We start from the raw sequence: 25,028 nt of genomic DNA, 5'->3' as shown, positions 1-25,028 counted from the left end.
AATACTACAGAATGTGTTCAATGGGAAAAAAAAGCTAAAATAAAGTTAAATGATGACCTGAAGCATAAAGCCAAATTCGTTAAGACACCGGGTTGTTACGGGTTAATTCAAACACTCTCAGATCACGTGCGCACATCACATGACCTACCTCGTCAGAGCTTGTCAGGTCTTTTCCGTATCTCCCTCTGCTTTCCTATCTCTTAACTTCAACCGTATTTCCTCCAGTTTATTTTGCTTGACATTTCATGTGGCAGCGGGTCTTATTGTGTGTTGCTCGAACACAGAACTGCGCTGCATGTTTGTTAACCTGCGTCTTGAATAAAATTTCGCTCCATTCAGAAACGACCCGAAGAGCCACAGCTAGCCTCTGGTAGCACGCTAGCAGCTGTTCAGTTTTGGGGATAATAGCGTCGCTGTGAGGCAGCCAACCAGGCACAAAGGTGAGAGGGAAGCAGCTGAGTGTTTGACTTCTGACTTGGACTCTGTGGTGTTATTTGCACAGCGTGACAGCGATGTGAGAAAAACTGAATTAACGTCGAGTCTTTTACGCTTTAGCTAGCATGGTGTTAAAAGGAAAAAGATGACTCGTACTGCCGTACACACGCTTACTTGCATCTTGATGATTGTCCTTAAAAGAATTACAGAGCATGTTAAAGTTTGGGTTTTTAAAATCCAGAGTTTTTATACTGCTTCCCAAAACATCACCAAGGAGCATGCACACACTACATCTCTTATGTGGGGGTGTATTTGTGCTGACACTGTCAGCACAAATAGAACTTATTTTATTGTTTATGAGTCCATCAGAAGAAGCAGCATAGTAAAAGGCTTGCATGTCAGGTGTACAAAAGCTGTCATGAAGCTGACTAATCTAATGTAAGCCAGCATGCTTACAGTTCTTACAATTGCAATGTGAAAGAATGTGTAAGGGAAAAAATGCTGAAATTGATGGATTTTACATTTACATTCCACTTTATTTCAGGGAATAGTCCTAACTTCGTGTGTTCTTCATTTCTTAGGGCAGGTTCTATGACATACGACCATCAACCCCGATCAGAGGATGTACCCGCCTTCCAGAAAGGACTTCATCTCTCTGACACTCAGTGACCCACACAGTCAGAACTACAACAATGGCAAACACCGAAGGCAGTCCTGCTGGAGAGTGAGTAGTCCTGTAATTTGATATACAGAGCTCGGCTGACGAATGAACGTGAAGTTTCTTAAAGATTTTAGAAACATGAAACAGGAATGCACGTATAATTATCTAAAACGGTGCCACCTAAAGAGGATTTTTAGGGCATAGGACTAGGAGTGACTTGGAGGCTGGAGTCGGCACTAAAAACTGGAATGAGAGGGTTAGAATGGATGTCTCTGAACTTTCTCAAACTAAATCATGACAAAACCGACATTAATTAATCTTCGGTAAGCAGGACTCTATTAGTCTCATAAGAAACAATTTGGGCCCATTATCAGCTAATGTACATCCCCATGTAAAAAATCTTGGTTTCATTTTTGATTCCACTCTCAAGCTGGACAAGCAAATGAATTCAGTTGTTTGTGGCAGTTTTTTCCAACTCAGGAGCATTTCTAAACTCAAAAATATCCTGTCATCTAAAGACCTGGAAACTGTTATCCATGCTTTCATATCGTCACGTCTTGACTATTGTAACTCTCTCTATTTAGGCATTTGTCACTCAAGCCTGCAACTTGTTCAAAATGCAGCCACAAGGCTCCTGACGGGTACTAGAAAGAGAGAGAATATTACCCCAGTACTCGCATCTCTACGTTGACTACCAGTTAAACATAGAATCGATTTTAAGGTTTTACTATTTGTTTTTAAAGCTCTCCATGTTTTGGCTCCAGGTTACATTTCAAATTCAAATTTTATTTGTCACACACACACAACCATACACAGTATGACATGGGGGTGAAATGCTTGTAGCTGTGCAATGCCCGACCATTAAATGAAGTTAACTTAGAAATTTACAGTAAAAAATGTGCAAATAGCAGAAAGAGATTATAAAGATTATAAATAATAGGAAATGTGTGGTGGTGCGTGTGGTGATGTGATGTGTGTCCAGTCTTATAGTGACGTGTGTGGGAGAGTCCAGTGCTACACCTGGTTCAGGCCCCGAATAGCCTGGGGGAAGAAGCTCCTCCTCATTCTCTCTGTTTTGGCCTTAAGGGAGCGGAAGCGCTTCCCAGACCTCAACAGTGAGAAGAGTCCATTGTTGGGATGGGAGAGGTCCATCATAATCTTCCTAGCTTTGGACTTGCACCGCTTGGTGTAGATGGACAGCAGGTCAGGGAGCTCTGCGTTCGGCTGAGCGCACCACTCTTTGCAGATCTTGTCTGTCCTGCTTGGTGCTGTTCCCAAACCAGATGCAGATGTTTGCCGTCAGGATGCTCTCGATGGTGAGGAGTAGAAGTTCTTGAGCACCTTCAGTGGCAGATGGAAGTCTCTAAGTCTTCTAAGGAAGAAGAGACGCTGACGGGCTTTCTTAACCAGGGTGTTGATGTGACAGGACCATAACAGGTCCTGAGTGATGTGGACACCCAGGTATCGGAAACTGTCCACTCTCTCCACTGGCGTGCCACTGATGATGAGGGGTTTGTAATTCCTCGCCTGCTTTGTAGTGAAGTCCACGATCAGCTCCTTAGTCTTGCTGATGTTTAGGAGGAGGTTATTCTCCTGACACCAGGTCTCCAGGTTCCTAATCTCCTCCAGGTAGGCCGTCTCGATGTTGTCGGAGATCAGGCCCACAACAGCAGTGTCGTCAGCAAACTTGACAATGGAGGTGGTGTCGGATGTGGCTACACAGTCATAAGTGTACAGTGAGTACAGCAGGGGGCTTAAAACACAGCCCTGAGGCACTCCAGTGCTGAGTGAGATGGAGGGGGAGACTTGTTTTCCCACCCTCACTGATTGGGGTCTGTCTGTGAGGAAGTTGAGGATCCACTGACACAGTGATGAGCTGAGTCCTAGATCCGTCAACTTGGTGAAAAGCTTAGAGGGAATTATTGTGTTGAATGCTGAACTGTAGTCCACGAACAGCATCCTAACATAATTCCCTCTGCCAGTGTCCAGGTGACTCAGGGATGTGTGGAGCAGGTGAGATATGGCATCGTCTGTGGAACAATTAGTCCGGTAAGCAAACTGAAGTGAGTCGATGGTGGCAGGAAGTGAACAATTTCAGATCTTCTTAGCCTGCACTTACCCACTCGATCTCTGCGCTCCTCCAGTCAGATGGTTTTATCAGTTCCACGCTCCCAGCTCAAATCTAGAGGTGACAGGGCTTTCTCCATTGCTGCCCCGAGACTCTGGAATAGTCTTCCCCTCTTCATAAAATCCTCTTCATCCTTGAAGTCTTTAAATCGAATCTCAAGACCTACTTATTTTCCAAGGCTTTCGGATCTCTTTGATATCTTTTTTTTTTATTCTGTCTATTTGGTCTCTTATCTTATTGGATGATGTTGTATGTGTATATACGTTATGTTCACATATGTGTGCTTGTGTGAATGTGTACAGTTTTGTAGATGTATGTGCATATTTGCATGTACATTATATGCTATATACTCTTACATGTCTTACAATTCTTTTTAAAATGTTTTCTTTCTATTTAAATTCTTTTATTATATTATCCCTCTGTTCAGCACTTTGGCCGACACTTGATGTCTTTTAAATGTGCTATATAAATAAAGATGACTTGACTTTCAAACTAAAATGATGAAGCTGAGACATGTACAGTGATTTGTCAATCAGGAACAGATTGGAAATTGTTAAATATACATCGAGTTAAAGAAACTACACAGGTTAGTTGGTTGTGCTGGCAACAACACGTCAGGCCACACGCTTAAAAGAAATATCAGTATATGGAAATAATTTATTTGTGCTTTGATAACCAAAGTGTTCAGTAATCCTTTTAAGTGTTTGTGAATCATGTTTTGTGACTAGAGTTACAATACCAGCTTTTAATAGTTCAAAGCACTTTAGAGTTTTAGGACTAGTGTGTTAGACAGCAGTACACACCGTCATCATCATCAAAACTCCAAACAAGTAAACCTTTTATGTGAACTAGTGCAGTGCCCTTTCAGGTAGAGTTGAGTTCAGGCCATGTTGTTTTTTGTAGCCTCAATTTTCTCCTAAATGCATCAAACGCAGGCAGTCATTTTGTAAAGAGGGCAGATGTAATGATACTTGATGGCTGTGTGCTGTTTTGTGTATGTGTGATATTGTGCAGAATCACTTATCTAAACAACATAAGTAATGATCTCCCAGAAAACTACAGACTCAAGATAAAGAAAATAATAATGGTAACCTAAAAAATAATTTAAATAAAGAATATAAATAGAAACATAAACCAAAAGTATTGATGTGTTTTCTTGGCCTGTGGGGTGTACTACAAAGGAAGTTTAACAGATCTGGGCTTTCCTTGCTTTAACTGATTTAACAAAACCTAAAACCCCATTCGATAATTTGCTCCGTTAATTTGGGTTTTCAGCTTCAGGGTCTGTGTGTGCACACATAAAAGTCAATCTGTCATACATCATGTGACACTTCTGACGCACAAAAAGATCCCTGCGAATGCCGCCTCCTCCAATCACAGACGTTAACGAATGATGAACAGTAAACAATAAACTTAGATTAATAGTATTTTCTGGAGCTTCTTGTGATTTGACAGCAATTAAAAAAAAAACATTTTAATTCAAGTTAATGGTTTTATTTCTGAATATGCTCTTGGCACTGCTGCTTACTTACAAGTTGATGGCTGTAAGTTCTCAGACTTTAACGGTTTAAAGGTTACTGTCTCATAGCTTAATAAAGGAGACGTGGTTTAGCTTGTTGGCAGATCAAAGTGAAACTGACTTTACTGACTGAACAGATATTCATAGCGTGCGTTCTATGTTCTAGTGAATGGCATTTGGTGACTACAGGCAAATAACCACTAGCTACATGAAGTGGGCAGGGCATGAGATTAGTTTCTGGTGAATCACTGAACTACCACTGTGCATGCAGGATTAAGCTGGTTGATGTATGGTAGTAGTAAAAACTTTAGGGGGTTACCGAGGCAACCGGCACCTGGAACATTTGGACATTTGGAGTGAACTTCAAAACAATGTGCAGTGAGTGAATCGCTTCCAGTGTGGGAATCTGATGCACAGTTTACACCGCTGCAACTTTGCAGGTTCATTCATCATATTAGCAAGGTAGATGGCTTAACAGATTGGCAAACACAAAATGTATTTGCCCTGCAGATAATCTGTAAACCTACTGCACTTAAAACATGTAAATAAATGATTTGGCTAAAAGGCGGCCAGATAATTCTTAAACCAAAATTCTGAACATAACTTGCTCCGACCAGGTTATATGTTCATCATAAGTTGCCCCAATAATTTAGCCTGGTAAAAAGAAAGAGAACCACTTGTGTGATGCATAAAACTCAGACTTTAAGATCCAGATAGATTGCCAAGTCGTTAATCTTGCTTTGTAGGAACCACAAATGCTGAGCCTATTGCACGCAGATAATCACAAAGCTAGGAAATGAGACACGGGTGGAATAAGGAGAAAAGATGAAGACAAGAAGTCGCAGGCAATACACAAAGCCCAGTTATTAAAATAAAAGGGGCGTTAGAAACAAGGAAGGACAGGGAACTAACATTTAGGCAAACCAGAGGGAGATGACAACAAGGAAACAATTGGAATACTGGGAAAATATGAACGTGGAAACACAAGAATGAATGTTAGTAAAATACAAACGGCGATTAAAAGACAACAAATACACAGTCCCACTAGTGGAGCAAGCAGCAGCCAGTGGAGGGAAAACACTGGTAGCTGACATCAGCTTTGAACCAAAGTATGAGAAATGCTCATCCAAATTAACTTGAATGCTACACCGCACTTACTCTGGTAAACAGCTTTTAAATTTGAAGTTGAACGGATGTAGATATGTGTTTTGTTATTTGTGTTCCTGTTACTGGGTGGGAACGTGTTTGATAAACTGAGTGAGCGAAACACCATTAACAAACTTGTATCAAATATTGACATAAAGCAGTTGTGTTCATTCACTTGGAGCATTTTCTGTGATGCTGTGATATATATAATACAACCAGAGGTGGTAATGAGTTGCTCTGTTCTTCAGCTGTAAGCATTAGACTATTTGGTTACAAGTCTGACTGGATTGATTATCTCTGTTTTTATGACCTGTTTTTGTAACAAATCGATTCCCAGGGCTTCAGTTTTCCTTTCTTACGCCTCCTTTGTTGTGGAGCAGCCTGAACTTTAAACCTCTTCAGATAAAAGCATCCCCTGAGCACATAATGTGTCCGATCACTCCAGCGAGATCAAATAGATATTGGTCCCATCACTTTGTCTCTTTTGTCTCCCAGAACATTTTCTTTAATCTTGTTTTCTTTACATTCAATTTCTTTAATCTTGTTTTCTTTACTTTTGCTCTCATCCTTGTGCGTTTAATCTGTGAGGGTCCTCATCTTCTTTGTCAAGTTTAGTACTCGCAAGGATATTATGCTGTGCATATTCAGTGTCTCAATACTCTTCTTTGCTCTTCCTCAGGGGGGTTGACAGTCACAGTGCTGCTTTGCTAAAAGGTTTCTTTCATCCTTGTACAACTTGTCCTACAACCTTCTCACAATGAGACTGCCTTGGTTCTTAGTGAATTAATGGATGACATCCATTTCTCAGCTTTAAATAGAAAAGCTGTGAATCAGATGTTGTTCGTTAAGCACTACTTTGTTTCCTCTGCAGGTTGATACAAGCTCAGGAATATCACATCCTGTTTGTGATGTATTTTATCTCACACTCATAGGACAAACAAACCATGCAGGCAGAACAGGAGAGCAGAACAGTAGCTAGGACATGGTGTCCTGGGTGGAAAGTGGTGCTTTTTCTTTTTAAAGAGGTAAAGTCATTTGCTGCTAAGAAATTGTAGTCCTCATGCTCCTCAGATGGCTCCATTTCCCAAGTAGCAAATTTGTTCTTCCAGCTTCAGTGTCTTCATGTTCTTTTAAGTTGTAAGGTGGAAGCAACAGTACACGCCAGTCGAGAGAGGCTGAATTGTGCAGATAAACAATGATAACGGTTTTCAGTATGTAGCTGCTTTGTAGTTAGGTCCATAAGTTTTTAGACAATGACACATCGCAGTTTATTTTAATTCAAACAGCTGAAGTGCAGGATTTCAACTTGAATTCAAGATATTTCACTGTTTAAATCTCTGCAGAAAAATGGCTGTAATTAAATTTCTTGCCGTCAGCAAAATATTTACATTCAAATGACGTGGTTTCATGGTTTGCTAACAAGAATGCCAAAATTTTCTCTGACTGTTTGAGTTGTTGTTTTGACTTGAAGGTTGTGTTCATGTGAATTTTCTGATTACTCTAACAGCACATAAGTGTAGCTGTTGCCTACAGTTGGAGCTTCTCCTCTTGACATAATCGGGGCATAATTACCGTCAAATCACTTTTAAACACAATGGTTGTGGCATAATCGGTGCTGCATTTGCATATAAAACACTCGCTCAAAGACAGAGTTAAAAGCAACAGAAGGTTTTTAACCCATTTCCCTCGCACTCTGCACTGTTGCTCTCCTGAGGCACAGAGACAAGTCCTAATTTAAATTGTCAAATTTACACCAAAACACCAAAGATGGTGGTAGAAGTATCACTTCCAGAGGAAATCAAGAAACTGTATTTTAAAACAAAATTTGGGGGCAATGCCAACAAATGTGTCACACTTCAAAATAAATAAAGAAATGAATAATAATCAAATTGTCACCATTGATTCGATATAAAATAAGCTATAAGATAAGCTATGCTTCATTTGTCTTAAAAGTTGGAAATTACTGTTACAGTAGCCAAACTGTATAAATATATAAATAAATATAATATTTTTATATTGTTATTTGTTGTAACTTCTGCTGCACTTTGGCCTGGTCGCTCTTTGAAAAGAGATTTTAAACTCAATTAGACTTTTACCTGGATAAATAAAGGAAAATTAATGAAATAAAATAGAATGACTCAATAAAATGCATTACTGAAAAATTGTCCCTGATGGTGGAAGCCATTGACACTGTTTCCTCCTGTTTTTTTGTTTGTTTTGTGTGTTTTCCCACTAGTTTTCCATTTAGCTAGGTTTTGTGTCACATGAGGCGAAACCTGGAACCTGAAGAAGATCTGATGTGTTTAAAGTGTTCCTTCAATTTTTTGCTGTATATAATTTCAATATGAAAACCCCCCCAAATATATCTCAGTCATTTAAAAACTATGCAAAAGAAAGGAACACACACACACTCTATTAAAATTGCAACAAAAACAAAACTGGATATAATACAAAAATAATACAAAAACAGCTTCACAGAATTAAAAGTAAAATAGCTCTGGAAGAAAATTTTTAATTTAAATAAGACTTCAAAATAACTATCCAGAAGCATTTCAAGATGACTGCTGACAAATTGAACCCTTGAGATCCATATACACTCATAGGAATCTTCAAATGCAAATGATTTTTCCCAACAAATCTGCTTCATTTTAAACAGTGTTCGACTTGGCCTCAACATTCAGTTCTCCAATCAATGTCCGCTTTTATTTTGCCATAATGCACAGAATCAATTTTGCATTCAGTTTTTAACAGCCTTAGTTGCTGTTATTGAATGCTATAAAAAGGATTGTGATAATCTGGTAAAAGAAATTCTACAGATGCCCAGATCATAAGCAAAAATGCTTCTGTAATAAACGCTGTGTGATTACTTTCCTTCACTTTTTAACTGCACGGTTGGCTCTTGTAAATGGAATTAATTTTGTCCTCTGAACTGGAAAGGCAAATGACTGCTCTTATCGACTAATCTGTAATGTTTTAGTTCAGCAGTATGTCATCTGACATTTCTTCTATAAAACCTGTTCTTAAAGAAGCAGGGACTGTCGACTTGTACCTGTGGATCGTCAAATTTAATGACAGTTTATGGTTCCTGAGAAAACCGTTCTCTGCAAATCATGTTCCTCTGAGGAGCTCAATGCTTGCTTCTCACACTGCACAAGGGACTTCAATAAGTGCTCTGCCCTTGTTTCAATCATAGTGGGTGTTTTTCCTACATTTCTAAAAGCACACGTAACAGGTGGGAAGCAGTGAATTTCATACTTTTCCTCCTCTCTCTCTGCAGATGAGGTCATTGAATGACTGGCTTTTGTTCATTGTGTTATATGAACTTTGAGAAGGGTAGGGTAGTTTAACATCAATCTCCTGCTATTAGAGCACTGAATTAAATTTTCTCAGAAAAAAGCTTAAGAGGGTACAAAAAGCCATAAATTGCATTTACAGAGGTCTTAAATTTATTCCCCGGTTTGCTGGAGGGGTATCTCATTGCAGACTGTCAGGAACGGATTTTGCGCTGATTTTATAGTTGTACATGAATTTGGAATTGGTCAATCCATCCATTTAAGCTATGTTATGTAAAGGTGTTAATTCATGCTTAATAATGCTTTCTTTTTTTAATGTATGTTAAACTGGTTCATCCTCTAATTGAAAAGAGCCGTTTTAGCTCCCTTCCTTTTAGCCAGTTTTCTTCTGATTGGTTGCCCCTCGTAAATAGAAGTTTTAAATGGCACGTGGGTCTGTGCTGTAGACCTTATGTGAAACTCTGGCTGTATTTAAGATGACAGTTTGTCATGGTAAGAGAAAATAAGGGAAAATGATAGGTCTCCTTTGAGAACTGGTTGTGTGTGACAAATATGTAAGAGACTAAGAAATCTGGTAGGGAACAAGTCATGGCACTATAGGTGTGTAAATGAGCATAATGGTTGTCTGTCTCCATATGATGAACGATTGATCTGCTCAGGATGAATCCTGCCTCTCTTCCAGTGTTGCCACAATAGGATTCCATTTCTATGAATGTTTTTATCCCATAGGTTTGGAGCATTTGACTCCAGCACTATAGAAGTGCAACTTATTCTGTGTTTGAAAAGTGAAGTGCCTTGAATCTGCATTCTTCCTGATGACCAGTAGGGGGCGTCTCTTTTCAAAAAGATCTCTAGTTGGATGGAAATTAAAAGGAAAATGACAGTAACAGTTGAAGGCTCTTGTCTGTGAGCTTAGTAAACACTTTCTGGGTGAGTTTATGGCCTTAGTCGCTAGTTGTAGGTTAATGCAACATGGTGTTTTTGTAAATTTTGGTTTCCATTACAGTTCAAAGGGGGAGGATGCACAGGGATTTACCATGTTATCGACAAGTAGCAGTGAGCCTTGGTTTCTCAGTTTTCCCCTACCCTTGCTTATCACATCGAGTTTCAACACAACAACATGTTGCCATCAGAAATGTTCAACTTGAGGCTTCACAACTAAACTTAAGTAACCAATTCGTGATGTCATGGAAGTATCAGCCATATTTTATGTACGGTCTGTTCTCTGACTGCAGATCTGAACGTCACAGTTTGGCCAAAAAGTATAAAACTGAATCATGAGTCTCCTGGTGATTTCAAACACTGCTTTCAGTGCACAATTTTTGGACTGTTAGGCTGAACAGAATATCCTCATTATGTTGAAATGAAAATGCCTCCTGAGGCCATGGCTCATACAATGGTTCAATGCTTTCATGATGTTGCACAGGTGTTAATTAGAGCAGAGTGGTGCCAGGGTGCCTGTTGCCTTCTCTCCTCAGAGACGCTGGTTTTCTCACTCCCTCTGCTTTGCAGGGTTTAGCTGGTTAGATGAGAAATTTGAAAATGTACTTGCACCAAGCGGAAAGAGATGTGGAGTTTATACAGGGTAAGAAGACTATCATGCCTCCTTCTTTTACGCTCCTACTTTTTTTTTTTTTTTTGGAAAAGGAGCCTAAACAGATTTGTTGGGGAGAAATTACAACCTCCTTTGAGACATCTGTGATTGAAATTCAGAGCTGTTAGACGTGTTCCAGTTTAGCTAGCACTGTTTATCTGCCCACAGAAATGGAAGCAGCTGTCTCGGCTCCAGCGAAGCCTCATCCTGTTCCTGCTGGCTCTGCTGCTCATATTGGGACTGCTCTCCTACAGCAGCATCACAGAACATTGGAGAGGTAAACACTTCCCTCTCCATGCTAAGCTAACATCACATACACAGAGACAAAAGTCTGTTATTAATTTTAATGGTCTTTCTTTTTATGTAGCTAAATGGTTATTTGGATTGGGTGTTTGCCATGTTTACAGTGATTAAAAAAATTACAACTCCAGGACACAGTGATCATAGTTTATAATTAAAATATTTAGCAATAGCTCTACAATGTCGTTTACTGGGCTACCATCATGACGGCCTTCTTTTCTTATGTGTGCATGTGCTTGTGTAGGTTTGTCTGACCAGGAGGACTGGCTGGAGTTGAATGACAGAGAATTAAAGGCCATTCCTCCAGGTGTGAAGCCAGTGTTGGGTCAGGCTGCAGGTAAAGCTCCAGATCCGGTGGGGGGACCTCATTTGCAGCTAACTGTTGTTCCAGATGCTGCAGGAGAAGCCAGAGGACCAAATATCCCCATATTGGTTAAGCCTCCAGTTAAGGTTAGAGTTGTATTTGTACTTCTTTATTTTGGAAGCATCAGTTAAAACTGCGGTAGGTAAAAATAAATAAATAAATAAAACAAACAAAACAACAAAAAAAACCTGAAAAGAATATGGGGAAATTAAAAAAAACAAAACAGGTCTTCATGCCTGAGGTATTCAGTGCTGGCTTTCAGCTTTTGAAACTTGGCGTTTGAACCTTGCTCTGGTCTAAAAACACCTGTGGATGTCTCTTGGATATCTAGTAACACTTACCCAGCTTTAACACTTGTAATATTTTTTTTTTTCTTTGTAGAATTATTTTTTTTCTGTGTAATTATTGTTTATTGTGCTTACTCATTTATGACCTCTATAAGCCCTTTCTCGCTGATTTCATAATCCCAATTTTCTGTTTCAGTAAATATTTAATGCAATGTGATGTTTAATTTGAAAATTGTGGTGCTTTTTTTATAGTTAAATGGACTATAAAGTAGGGTGTTCTTGTTGCTATTCTATGAGCATGCAGTGTGCTTAGTTTCTCAGATCCTTTTCTCATTCCGTATCAAAACACCAAAATGCTCCTCTTCAAAATTAGGGTTTGGCTATATACATCTGTTGTGTATTATACAGGTCCTTCTCAAAAAATTTGCATATTGTGATAAAGTTCATTATTTTCTGTAATGTACTGATAAGCATTAGACTTTCATATATTTTAGATTCATTACACACAACTGAAGTAGTTCAAGCCTTGCTCATGAAAACCCAAAATTCCTATTTCAAAAAATTAGCATATCATGAAAAAGTTCTCTAAACAAGCTATTAACCTAATCATCTGAATCAATGAATAAACACCTGCAAAAGATTCCCGAGGCTTTTAAAAACTCCCAGCCTGGTTCATTACTAGGGATGGGTACCGGTGTCCGGTGCCATGATGGCACCGGTTCTGACATAAACGGTAGTAACCAGACCGAAAAGCAGCGCACATTTCGGTGCTTTATTTCGGTGCTTTTTTTTTCCTGAGCTGTGATACACTTCTAGCCAATCATTTTACGTTTCCGAGGATAGTAGGCGGGTCCAGGTACGTACGTTCTTTTAGAGCAGAGCTACAGATTAAAAATGTCCAAGGCGAAGCGGTCAAAAGTCTGGCTGTACTTCACAGCAAAATATGCAAACTCAGCAGCCTGCAACAAGTGCTTTAAGCTGATACTGTGATACTGTCAAAGGAGGAAACACCTCAAATCCGATGAAACACCTGGCGATGCATAGCGTTTTTTTTAAAAGCCCAGAAATGCGCCGTATTTGATAGCTTGCTGCGAGACCTCACACCAAGCACATCTACTGCGGGTGGGTTGCCTGTTATGCAACATCCCCCAAAAACACGACGAGGAGAGTCCTGGCCCCTAGCCCTGCCAGTGTAGCAGAAATGATGACGGGTGATGATGGCAGCAGCAGCCGTTCTTCTCTGCGTGAGTAGCTTAATGTTGTTCATGTGTAATTTACGTTGAGTAGGCTAACCACGTTATTACATTAAGGCAGGTAAGGTGAACTAGCAAACATCATCATAGCTACATGCGGCTGTCTTCTTGTTTGATGGCAGATACTCCCTTCACCCTGGCTAAAAAGGCTAAAATGACCAAATAAAAAGTGGAAAACAGTTAAACATGAGAGGTTTTGGACAAAGTTTGTTTTTTTCCATTGTTTAAGCACTGCTTCCAGCCAAGAGTGATACCATATATGCCCCATAGCTGCAGAAAAGGCTAACATTGTTATCTTTTTACAAAAAACAGCTGAACATGAGAGGTTTTTGGACCAAAAATGTGTTCTCCATTCTTTAAGCACCGGTTTGAGCACCGTTTAAGCATCGGCACCGTTTCAAAAGTACCGATTTGGCATCGGTATCGGATAAAACCTAAACGATACCCATCCCTATTCATTACTCAAAACCGCAATCATGGGTAAGACTGCCTACCTGACTGCTGCCCAGAAGGCCATCATTGACACCCTCAAGCAAGAGGGTAAGACACAGAAAGAAATTTCTGAACGAATAGGCTGTTCCCAGAGTGCTGTATCAAGGCACCTCAGTGGGAAGTCTGTGGGAAGGAAAAAGTGTGGCAGAAAACGCTGCACAACTAGAAGAGGTGACCAGACCCTGAGGAAGATTGTGGAGAAGGACCGATTCCAGACCTTGGGGGACCTGCGGAAGCAGTGGACTGAGTCTGGAGTAGAAACATCCAGAGCCACCGTGTACAGGCGTGACCTGGGTAATGGGCTACAGGGGCCGCATTCCCCAGGTCAAGCCACTTTTGAACCAGAAACAGCAGCAAAAGCACGTGACCTGGGCTACAGAGAAGCAGCACTGGACTGTTGCTCAGTGGTCCAAAGTACTTTTTTCAGATGAAAGCAACTTCTGCATGTCATTCGGAAATCAAGGTGCCAGAGTGTGGAGGAAGATTGGGGAGAGGGAAATGCCAAAATGCCTGAAGTCCAGTGTCAAGTACCCACAGTCAGTGATGGTCTGGGGTGCCATGTCAGCTGCTGGTGTTGGTCACTGTGTTTTATCAAGGGCAGGGTCAATGCAGCTAGCTATCAGGAGATTTTGGAGCACTTCATGCTTCCATCTGCTGAAAAGCTTTATGGAGATGAAGATTTCATTTTTCAGCACGACCTGGCACCTGCTCACAGTGCCAAAACCACTGGTAAATGGTTTACTGACCATGGTATTACTGTGCTCAATTGGCCTGCCCACTCTCCTGACCTGAACCCCATTGAGAATCTGTGGAATATTGTGAAGAGAAAGTTAAGAGACGCAAGACCCAATACTCTGGATGAGCTTAAGGCCCCTATCGAAGCATCCTGGGCCTCCATAACACCTCAGCAGTGCCACAGGCTGATTGCCTCCATGCCACGCCGCATTGAAACAGTCATTTTCTGCAAAAGGATTCCCAAGTACCGATATATGCACAGTGCACAGATATATGCACAGTTATGCACTCAATACCAAGTAGTGAGTGCATAACTGAACATAATTATTTGAAGGTTGACTTTTTTTGTATTAAAAACACTTTTCTTTTATTGGTTGGATGAAATATGCTAATTTTTTGAGATGGGAATTTTGGGTTTTCATGAGCTGTATGCCAAAATCATCAATATTAAAACAATAAAAGGCTTGAACTACTTCAGTTGTGTGTAATGAATCTAAAATATACGAAAGTCTAATGTTTATCAGTACATTACAGAAAATAATGAACTTTATCACAATATGCTAATTTTTTTGAGAAGGACCTGTACAACCTGTGACCCACATCAGACCTTTTCCATGATATTTTTATATTTTCCTTTGTGTTTTTAGCTCTAGCAATGTGTGTTTTCACAGAAAAAGATATTTGCAAACAAAAGAGGTCCACCAAGCCTACAGAGAGATGCAAATGTTTCAGACACGGTCGGCAGGGAGAAGCAAGAGCAGGTGGTTCAAGAGGACGAAGGTGAAGAGGAGGAAAAACAAAAGAAGATTGTCAGGTGATAAAAGATTGTAGTCAAACATTTTTTTTTTTTGCTGGATGGAGGCAGTGACACATGCTTCAGTAGATATATCAGAGAGACCGATATAAATAATTCAGGTATAAGATGTTTACTTTTAATACACAGCTGGAGAGGAGCAATGATTGAAGCTGACCAGGCTACAGAACCTCCACCCTCAGCCAATGAGAAAGAGGCAGCAGTGCCCCCAGCACCTGCCAACCCAGCTGGCACTGTCCCACTAGAAGGTCAGCACTGCTTGCTGTAATTCTAAGCAAACCTTTCTTGCTTTCAGGGTGCACTGAGAAGGTTTAAAAATTTCCCCTCAAACAGATTCTTTAACATAGCTTTGGCCAGTTCTACTATTATATGCTCTTTATAGCTCAGCATTTCTTTTTGACTTAAAGTTGAATGTTTCCAACTCACACCATGAAGACCTGCTGTGCTCAAAGCATCAACACATGACACAGAATTTCTACTTCATTTCTACTCTTTCTACTCCAAATAATAAGAATAAGAAGTATGCTGTTCAAAGAGCTTCCAGCAGGAGACACAGATGTAAGTTTACACTTTAATTATTCATTGTTATTCCTTTGCTTGTAGTTTCACCTGAAACTAGAGTGCGACTGGAGGCAGTGTGCGATGCCTTCAGACATGCTTGGAAAGGCTACAAGGACTACGCCTGGGGTCACGATGAACTCAAGCCCATCTCCAAATCTTTTGGTGAATGGTTTGGACTGGGTCTGACGCTGATTGATGCTTTGGACACCATGTGGATTATGGGCCTAAAAGAAGGTATTATTTATATTATTACTTGTTTTAGGTTGTTTTTTTTTTTTGTTTGTTTGTTTTGGCTTTTGGGTTTGACGTTTTTTGGGGGGCTTGACATCATTGAAATTGTCTCTAAACTGATACCAAACGCGATATCCGTGTAGGATATTGCACAAAATTATTGTTATTTGTTATTTATGCTAAAACCATGAAATTGTGCTTATACTTGAACATATGACACCCCCCAATTAACAAGACTAGTTTGAAATAAAATAATTGTGTTATAGTGCTGCTGATTTTACTTTGACTAACCAAAAATTTCTCTATGCAAGAAAAAAAATCCACCAAGGAGATGTAGAGGTCCATCGTTGTAGCAGCTGCTAGCCTTCAAGCATAATTAGAGACATTACTTGTTGCTTGCATCACCCATCCATGGTCCATGAATAGTAATGTGGCAGGAGGAGTATGATCTATAATAATAATAATAATAATAATAATAATAATAATAATAATAATAATAATAATAGCAATAAAACAAATTTTGAAAACTGACTTTTTTCACGGAGTAATCTTCACCCTGTCAGACCAGCTAAGTCTCGTCTGACAGGGTTGGGTGTGCTCTGTAACTACACCACTCGATTGTGTTACTTGAAGTAAAACTCGGCCATACAGATGTACAGACTTTTTTTTTTTGTGTCCTGTATCTCTTTATCACACTGTTGTAATTTACCTTTCTTGGCACAGAATTTGCAGAAGCAAAGACCTGGGTGGAGAAAGATCTGTCCTTTAACAAGAATGTGGATGTGAATTTATTTGAAACAACCATACGTATCCTGGGGGGGCTGCTGAGCACTTACCATCTAACAGGAGACCAGCTTTTCTTGGAAAAAGCTGTAAGTTGTCCTATAACAAAAATCGTCTCGCTTGTTACGTGAATTAGGGCTGTGAAATAAATTGAACCCATTAGAACATGCATGTACCATTTCTATAAACTAGAGTATAGTGTTTATAAGGTTAATCTTATTTTTTTTCTATATTTATAATTTATGTTTATCTAGTAAAATTGATCATCACAATGGTTTGCTGTACTTAGAATTCATCAGCTTCATTTTTTTCAAATAAATTCAATAATGCTTTAATCTTAGAACACGTACGTGGTGACTTCCTCTTTAATTCAGTCTCTTCTCTACACTTAAAGAAAGACATTGGCTCCAGATTGATGCCTGCCTTCAAAACACCTTCAAAGATTCCCTTCTCAGATGTCAACATTGGAAAGGGAACAGCACATCCTCCCAGATGGACATCAGACAGTACGCTCGCTGAAGTCACAAGCATTCAGCTGGAATTCAGAGAGCTGAGCCGCCTCACTCAGGACCCACAGTATCAGGTTAGGACACCACAAAGCTCTGCACTACAGTAAAATGTATTGTAATCTGTATTTTTGAGATGGAGTGACAAATAAACAATTAATGTGGTAAGATGATGTGTTTCAGTTCAGTTAAAATCTGACGTTGTGTACCCATCACTCGTTCTCTGGGGATTGAAGTGACAAGCATAAATTTATGCCTAAAGAAGTTCAGCCTGGTCTGACATGAACTTAAATAGTTTCTGTCAGATCCAGAGACAGACATGTGTGCCAGCTTTTGATGAGCCTTAAAGTGCAAAAAATGAAACATGAACCAAAACATGAGCAGTAAGTGAACAGAGGCTGTTGGTTTCATGTCATCTCATTAGTCCCATTCCTCGCTTTTGTCTCTCCAGGAGGCTGTGAATGAGGTAATGACGCTGGTCCACAAACTGCCCGGCAAACATGACGGACTGGTGCCCATGTTCATCAATACCAACAACGGCCAGTTCACCCACAAAGGAGTCTTCACACTTGGTGCCCGGGCAGACAGCTACTATGAATACCTGCTCAAACAGTGGATTCAGGGAGGCAAAACAGAAGACAAGTGAGTACAGCTTTTCAGTTTGCCATTGTTTTTCCATGATTCTGTGGGAAAGTGCCAGACTGCTAAAGCTTCAACTGCAGAACTAAAAAATGTAATAAACCTTCATCAGTCTATGTGTGTCTCACCTAAGATGAACTGTACTCGATCCTTTTGTTTTCCGTGTAGTATTTAAAAGGTATAAGGGCCTTAAAGATCAAAAGGGTGTGTCTAACAGATGAACAGGAAGTGTTGCAATGTAATAAACTTGAGATTTACAAGCAGTTTGCTAACTAATCTTAGAAAGATGTTGATTGTCCTCGTTTTCAGTCAGACTCATAGCTAGGATATACAAGATTCCTAAAAAAACCCATCAAAAAACAAAAACATCAAGAAACACAAATTTCCACAACATGTTTTGAAGAGCAAAATATTTTGAACACATGCAGAAATCTTGCTGAGCTTTTAAAGTACAGTTTGACTTTAACTCATTTGTGAATGGATACCACATGCTCTGAATAGATTTGTGATGTCAAGATCAAAGCTCTTGGGTGGCAGCAGACAGTCTGTTGCTGAACTTCTTGTTCTTCTCGCCTTTGTGACTCTGGCTTTATATTTTGGTTTTGTCATGATCAGTTGAGATTTTTGAACTGTGTTTTATGTTGGCAACAAAAGTTAGTGCACTTTATCAAGTGAGTATTACAGTGTCCCAAACCACATTACTGCAGACTGACTAATCGTATGATAATGTCTGTTATGTATAGAGATGGCACGATACCACTTTGTTATGACCGATACGATATCATAAATTTGGATATGTGCTGATACCGATATGAATCCAATATAGTGGGGTTTTTTTAATCAATAAAATGTTTTTTTTAATATCTTGCTGCATTTTGTATAAGTTCATACTCAAGTTTAAATAAACAACAACACTAAAGCTATTCTGTTATACCTGTATGTAAAAAATACACTGCACCCAAAATATTTCATAGTTCAGCAATACTGATCAATCTAATAAACTTAAACCTACTCCATTCTTCCTATTCTGGTATTTTAAAGAGTACTTAGCAGAAATCTTAAGCAACCTAACTAATAGGGTTCCAACTCCCAGCAAAAAAAAAAAAAAAAAAAAGGGAACCACCCCCAACCTCCACCTCATGATGCTTAATCGACGTAATCAACTTTGTAATCAACTGCTCTGCCACCTGTAGCTCAGGTGGCAGAGCAGGTCAGCCACTAATCAGAAGGTCGGTGGTTCGATCCCAGGATGCCTCCTGGCTGCATGCCAAATATCCTTGGGCAAGATACTAACCCCATGTTTGCCTACTGGTGGTGGTCAGAGGGCCCGGTGGCGCAAGTGTCCGGCAGCCTTGCCTCTGTCAGTGCGCCCCAGGGCAGCTGTGGCTACAATGTAGCTTGCCTTCACCAGTGTGTGAATGTGTGAATGACTGATTGTAGTGTAAAGCGCTTTGGGGTCCTTAGGGACTAGTAAAGCGCTATACAAATACAGGCCATTTAATTTGATGCAGTGTGGGGAAAAAAATGCACAGAAATAAAATATTTTTTTAAATAATTAAATAGATTCAACATCTTCCTTCAACAGAACTGCAGACTGCACAGATGGTACCTTCCCAAAGGAAAAAGTAATATAGCTTACTAGGGCATATTAGACTTAACAGTTACTATATACAGTAATGGACTTTGGTTGTAAGATTCAGATAATTATTGATTAAAAGCTCGACATTTTAAATGAGAATAAGAAAGAAAAGTATGTCTTTGTGCCCCCTTTTCCCCGTTCATGCCCTATCGGCCCCCCTGGCTAAACTTTGCTAGATCCGCCCCTGCACAGTTACCAGCCGTCAGCTGCATAGAAAAGGATCCTGGTGTAGAAAGTAATATTAAATAAATTCTAACAACAGCTTATCAAGCTTAAACGTGCTGCTGTTGTTCAGCCGCTGGTTTCCTCTTTCTGGCGCAAAGTGGGCCAAAAACAAACAAGAGAGACGGACTCACGAGTCGCGACAGAAAAGCCGATCAGCTGATCATTAACCAGTTTCAGATTGAAGTAGCAGCAAGAAGAGGCAGTCGCTCCAGGTATTGGTTGCTAAGCTTAACGCGGGAATGCTTTACAAACATTCAGAGATGAACTTACACACTTGCTTTACTTCTCTCTGGGATAACTTTCTCAGAGATGAAATGCTGGTTTGGTAGCAGGCTTCAAAAACACACAGCCGCTCTATCACGTGAGCACACTGCTCCGACGTGCTACGGTTATGAGCCGAGTTACGCCGTGTCGCAAGTTTTGTGAGGTGCTTTTTTTTTTTTAAATTTTATATATTTAATGGATCGGATTACATTTTTTTTTATTTCTCTCCGATATCCGATCCAGTAATTTACGTCAATATCGGACCGATACCAATACGTAATATCGGATCGGTCCATCTCTAGTTATGTATGTTGCTAATTTTCCTCTTTATGTGTATGCTTTGTTCAGTCTGTTGGAGGACTACCTTGAGGCCATAGAGGGAGTGAAAAAACACCTGGTGAGACAGACGGGACCCAGCAAGTTGACCTTTGTCGGAGAGTTGTCCCACAACCGCTTCAATCCTAAGATGGTAGAGATACTTATTCAGAGTCATTGACAAGATAAGGTGGTCTTGAATCCAATGCGCTTGTTTGTTCGGGGTTATTTTTTATAATGCCATCGTCAGTCAACCATAGACAAACTGCCTTGTTAAATCAATCACCCGTTGTGCTTGAGCTAAATCTGTATCAATAAAAAGTCCCATGACACTCATTAGCTGGTCGATTTTTGGCTATCATTAATCTATCATTGTTTCTCAGCCTCTTCTTTGTGGACTGTATCTCTCACTCTGCAGGATCACCTGGTATGTTTCCTGCCAGGGACTCTTGCTCTTGGGGCCCACAACGGCCTCCCAGGGGATCATATGGATCTGGCTGTGCAGCTGATGGAGACCTGTCACCAGATGTACAAGCAGATGGAGACTGGACTGAGCCCAGAGATCGCACACTTCAGCCTGCAGGCCAGTGATGGGAGTGATGTTATTGTGAAGGTGAGACTCAACTTATTGATCATCCATCCATCCATCCATCCATCCATCTTCATCCGCTTTATCCGAGGCCGGGTCGCGGGGGCAGCAGCCTAAGTAAAGAGGCCCAGACCTCCCTCTCCCCAGCCACCTCCTCCAGCTTATCCGGGGGAACACCAAGGCGTTCCCAGGCCAGCCGAGAGATATAATCTCTCCAGCGTGTCCTGGGTCTGCCCCAGGGCCTCCTCCCAGTGGGACATGCCTGGAACACCTCACCCAGGAGGCGCCCAGGAGGCATCCTTGTCAGATGCCCGAACCACCTCAGCTGGCTCCTTTCGATGTGGAGCAGCAGCGGCTCTACTCTGAGCCCCTCCCGGATGGCTGAACTTCTCACCCTATCTCTAAGGGAGAGGCCAGCCACCCTTCGGAGGAAGCTCATTTCTGCCGCTTGTATCCGCGATCTCGTTCTTTCGGTCACTACCCACAGCTCGTGGCCATAGGTGAGGGAGGGACGTAGATCGACCGGTAAATTGAGAGCTTCGCTTTTACACTCAGCTCCCTCTTCACCACCTCGTGGTGAAGAGGGAGCATCACTGCAGCTGCAGCCCCAATCCGTCTGTCGATCTCCGGCTCCCTTCTCCCTTCTTATTGATCATCTTATGTCTTATTTTACTATTATTGTTAAATGTATTATTACATTAATCACATGTAGAAGTGTCTTTTGGTTTTTGTATTCCCTAATTTTCAGTGTGGCTTGTATGTAATTATTACTTACTGTTACTGTATGGAGGTGTGTCCCACCAGAGTGGGAATGCTTAAATGTGGTATGGAGATGTAGGGCACTATGCTATGATATCTGGTTGCTGGATCTCGCTGACTGATGTTTACCTAGTAGACCAAAAGCAATCAAACACTTCCTCCAAGCATTATTTTTCATGTTAATCTTGTAGTTTATGTAGGCTGGATACTCAGAGAACAGCTGTATTTACTCTCTTGTAGTCCAGCACAGACACAAGCAGCTAAGAAGCGGCTGCTAGTGAGTGTAGATTTTGACCTCCCCTTCACCCCCTGTGATCGTGCAGCTGGGAAAAAGTGATGTTGACCAGCACAAAGGTTTTGCTTGGTGAACATTTTAGAACTCTCTACAACCACATATGATTTAAACCAGTGGCCCCCAACCCCCGGGCCTCGTACCGGTCCGTGAGTCATTTGGTACCGGGCCGTGAGAGTTGAGGCTCAGGTGTGAAATGTATGGTTTTCAGGGGTTTTATCGGTTTTCAGCGTTATTTTGTTATCGTTTTTATCGTTAACTCGGTTTTCCTGAGTCTTTTCACGAGTGTTACGAATAAATCTTTTTTCGGTACACGTACTAGTTTTATTTTGTTGTATTTATCTGCGACACCTTGAAGGCCGGTCCGTGAAAATATTGTCGGGCATAAACCGGTCGGTGGCGCAAAAAAGGTTGGGGACCGCTGATTTAAACGTCTTTATTTATTTGAATTTATAGATCTGCATTGCGAAACAGTCTTTGTTATTTCTTTGTATTAAAAGCACAATATTTAACGAGCTGCAATAACCGAGAGTAAAGCACACCCACTGAGAGTTCTTGACCCTTTTGAGGGAAATTTTAATCAGTGAGTTTATGTTTGTTGTCAAAGTCATGACTGTACCCTCCTTAACCCTCCTCAAAGCTCATTTCATTTTTCATTAACAGCTTGTAGGTTTATATGGTTACTGTTCTCTGCTCTGCCACTTCTATGAATATTAAAATACGGTTCTGAAACATTTCAGGAGCTCATTTAAATTCTGTTATAAAAACTAAGGAAGGCGTTTGAAATTCTCAAGGATTTTACACATTGTGTGAGTGTGCACCTGACGTTTCTGGACACAAGTTGCTTTTAGACATGATTTTGACATTAAACTCGCTCAGTCTAGGTATTTTGTGTAGGTACTGTAAGTTAGAAAGTAGTATAATAATACAGAGAAGCTTGGGGTTTACAGAGTCGGACTTCATTGCTGTCCAGATGTCTGTTGTGCAGTCACTGAGTTTTGATCCTCCCTGCTCTTAGCTTGTATTTAATCTTAACTGTAGCCTTGCTGCTCTTATAAGATGTCATCAAAATGGTATTTTTCATTTTCTGTGGGACTGACTGGTTGTATTAAGGGTCAAGCTGAAACACTGATCTTTATGTCATCTTTTTTGTTGTTGTTTTTATTGTACAATGTTCTGACAACTTCTCCTGTACACTTCAGCCTGCAGACAGACACAACCTGCTGAGACCAGAAACTGTGGAAAGTCTCTTCTACATGTACAGATTCACCAAAGATGCCAAGTACAGAGACTGGGGATGGGACATGCTGCAGAGTTTCAATAAGTACACAAAGGTACAGACAGCTGAATATGGATCATATTATGCGTTTTCATTACTAGCCAGTAAATGAATCTGATTTTTTGGGGGGGGTAAATTTGTACTTTGAACATTGGCTTTAATCATTTAAAAGTCCAGTCCAGTTGCAGTTTTCTTAAGTTTTTGATCATAAAAGAAAATGATTAGGTTCACACACTTATTTCAACTTACAAAAATAAAAAGTAAAGCAGTGCAGACTGATTACTGATGGAGAAAAGAAAAGACCACAGTTCAATGTCTCCCTCTCTTGTGGCTTCACAGTGCATGCACGGAAAGCTGATTGTTTTTCATGTGTAAAACTTTGGGCAGCATTGGAAAAGTTTAATTTGCATTATGATATATTTTCTGCTTCCCAATGGGGAAATTAACTTTCTGATTAGGTGCCTCTATTGTTGCAGGTCTCTGGTGGTGGCTACACATCCATTAACAATGTCCGCGACCCACTTAGCACCGGGCCCCGGGACAAGATGGAGAGTTTCTTCTTGGGAGAGACATTGAAGTACTTCTATCTGCTCTTCTCTGATGACATGGAGCTTCTCAGTCTAGACAAGTATGTCTTTAACACAGAAGCTCATCCTCTCCCCATATGGCCCTCTCCACCTAAGTGAATACACTGGAGACATCAGTGAAAATCAGGCCCGTGGAGTCAGGTGCATCTCTAAGTCTCCGTCCAAGCTGAACTGCTGTGTGAAAGCAGATCTGTGCTGTCTGCCTGATATGTAAAGGAGTTTAATTTGTTTTGGGGGGTTTTGTTAATTTTTCCTAAGGAAAAGGTTAGTGACAGAGCTGGTCTCTAATGTAAAAAAAACAACAACAACTTTTTAAAACTCAGATCAAGCTACCGGGAACACTTTTATTTAGTACTTGGGTGACTGAGAATCTTCTTGTTTGTTCATTTTTGCTATGTGAGTTCAAAAACTCTCATTAGTCCTACATGTTGAGGAGTCCTGGCTGTTTAGGTGTCTGTTGACTCTCATGCTTGAAGGGCAGTGATTGAAATGTTTTGAGCACGTTCAGCTGAATTTTATATTTAAACGTTTGGCTCTAGTGTGTGAGTGTGGTGTGACGCATAGTTATCTTTACACTGGCACTTATTCACATATAAAAATGACACAAGTCAAAAACCCCTCAGGATTTTGTTACTCCGTGTGGCCCTATACCCCTGTGTGTGGGAGCTATGGGCTACTGCAGCACACAGGGGATCAGTTCCAGGTCACAAGTCAGTGCCTAGCTGCAGAGGAAATCAGAGCTTTCCTAATACTGAACATTTATGTCTTTGATTTAAAAAAAAAAAGTCTTCAAGTAAAATAATAGGACAAATACCGATTTTTACACCCTCATGCTGTGCAGCTTCCAGCTGTTGACCTCTGTTACTTTTCATTGCTCTTTTTTGTTTTTTGTCTTCTTCTATATCACTTTTACACTTTTTAGCTGTGATTTACATGATTCTGCAAAATAAAGAGTTAAATGAATTAAATTCCTGAACAGCCATATCTGTGTTTGTAAAGAAAAATGTGGCTGTTGTTTACGATCTTTACCTTTTTTGTGTAGCATTAAAGCAGTCGTGGTTCTTTAGGTGTTACCTGTGTGCCAGTAAACTGGCTCTACAGATGTAATAACGATGTAATAAGTCTTGAATAATAATCTTGGCACAAGAAGCTTTGCAGTCTTTGTTCTTTCAGAGTACGTGTTTGATCAAACTTTGGTTGAATGCACTTACTAAAATGCAATACTGTAACCACCACTTATTTGAGCTTCTTGTGTACTTTACAAAAAAAAGGTGTCATCAATGACCTGCAATTAGATCATGTAGTCATGGCCTGGAATATAACCCCCCCCCCCCCCCC

At 40.4% G+C, this 25,028-nt stretch overlaps 1 protein-coding gene across 3 annotated transcripts; it reads left to right on the top strand.

Moving 5' to 3' along the window:
- The first annotated feature begins 105 nt into the window (after nucleotides 1–105).
- On the top strand, nucleotides 106–25,028 carry man1b1a (mannosidase, alpha, class 1B, member 1a). 3 transcript variants are annotated; one of them, XM_026174389.1, is made up of 15 exons: nucleotides 106–166; nucleotides 340–440; nucleotides 1,017–1,159; nucleotides 10,945–11,053; nucleotides 11,321–11,526; nucleotides 14,879–15,021; nucleotides 15,151–15,269; nucleotides 15,625–15,816; nucleotides 16,537–16,685; nucleotides 16,991–17,179; nucleotides 17,554–17,744; nucleotides 20,218–20,338; nucleotides 20,603–20,797; nucleotides 23,027–23,158; nucleotides 23,580–25,028. In XM_026174389.1, exons 3-15 carry the CDS (start codon nucleotides 1,058–1,060, stop codon nucleotides 23,787–23,789), a joined length of 2,058 nt encoding a protein of 685 aa, XP_026030174.1. In that variant the 5' UTR covers nucleotides 106–166; nucleotides 340–440; nucleotides 1,017–1,057; the 3' UTR covers nucleotides 23,790–25,028. The 3 variants fall into 3 exon arrangements, with proteins under 3 accessions (XP_026030174.1, XP_026030175.1, XP_026030173.1); XM_026174390.1 differs by having other exon boundaries at nucleotides 111–440; nucleotides 11,321–11,383; nucleotides 11,468–11,526; XM_026174388.1 differs by having other exon boundaries at nucleotides 111–440.

The sequence above is a fragment of the Astatotilapia calliptera genome, chromosome 7 (assembly GCF_900246225.1).
Source record: "Astatotilapia calliptera chromosome 7, fAstCal1.2, whole genome shotgun sequence".
Lineage (NCBI taxonomy): Eukaryota > Metazoa > Chordata > Actinopteri > Cichliformes > Cichlidae > Astatotilapia > Astatotilapia calliptera.
Note: the sequence above shows the minus strand (reverse complement) of the source record. Positions and strands in the feature narration are given on the sequence as shown.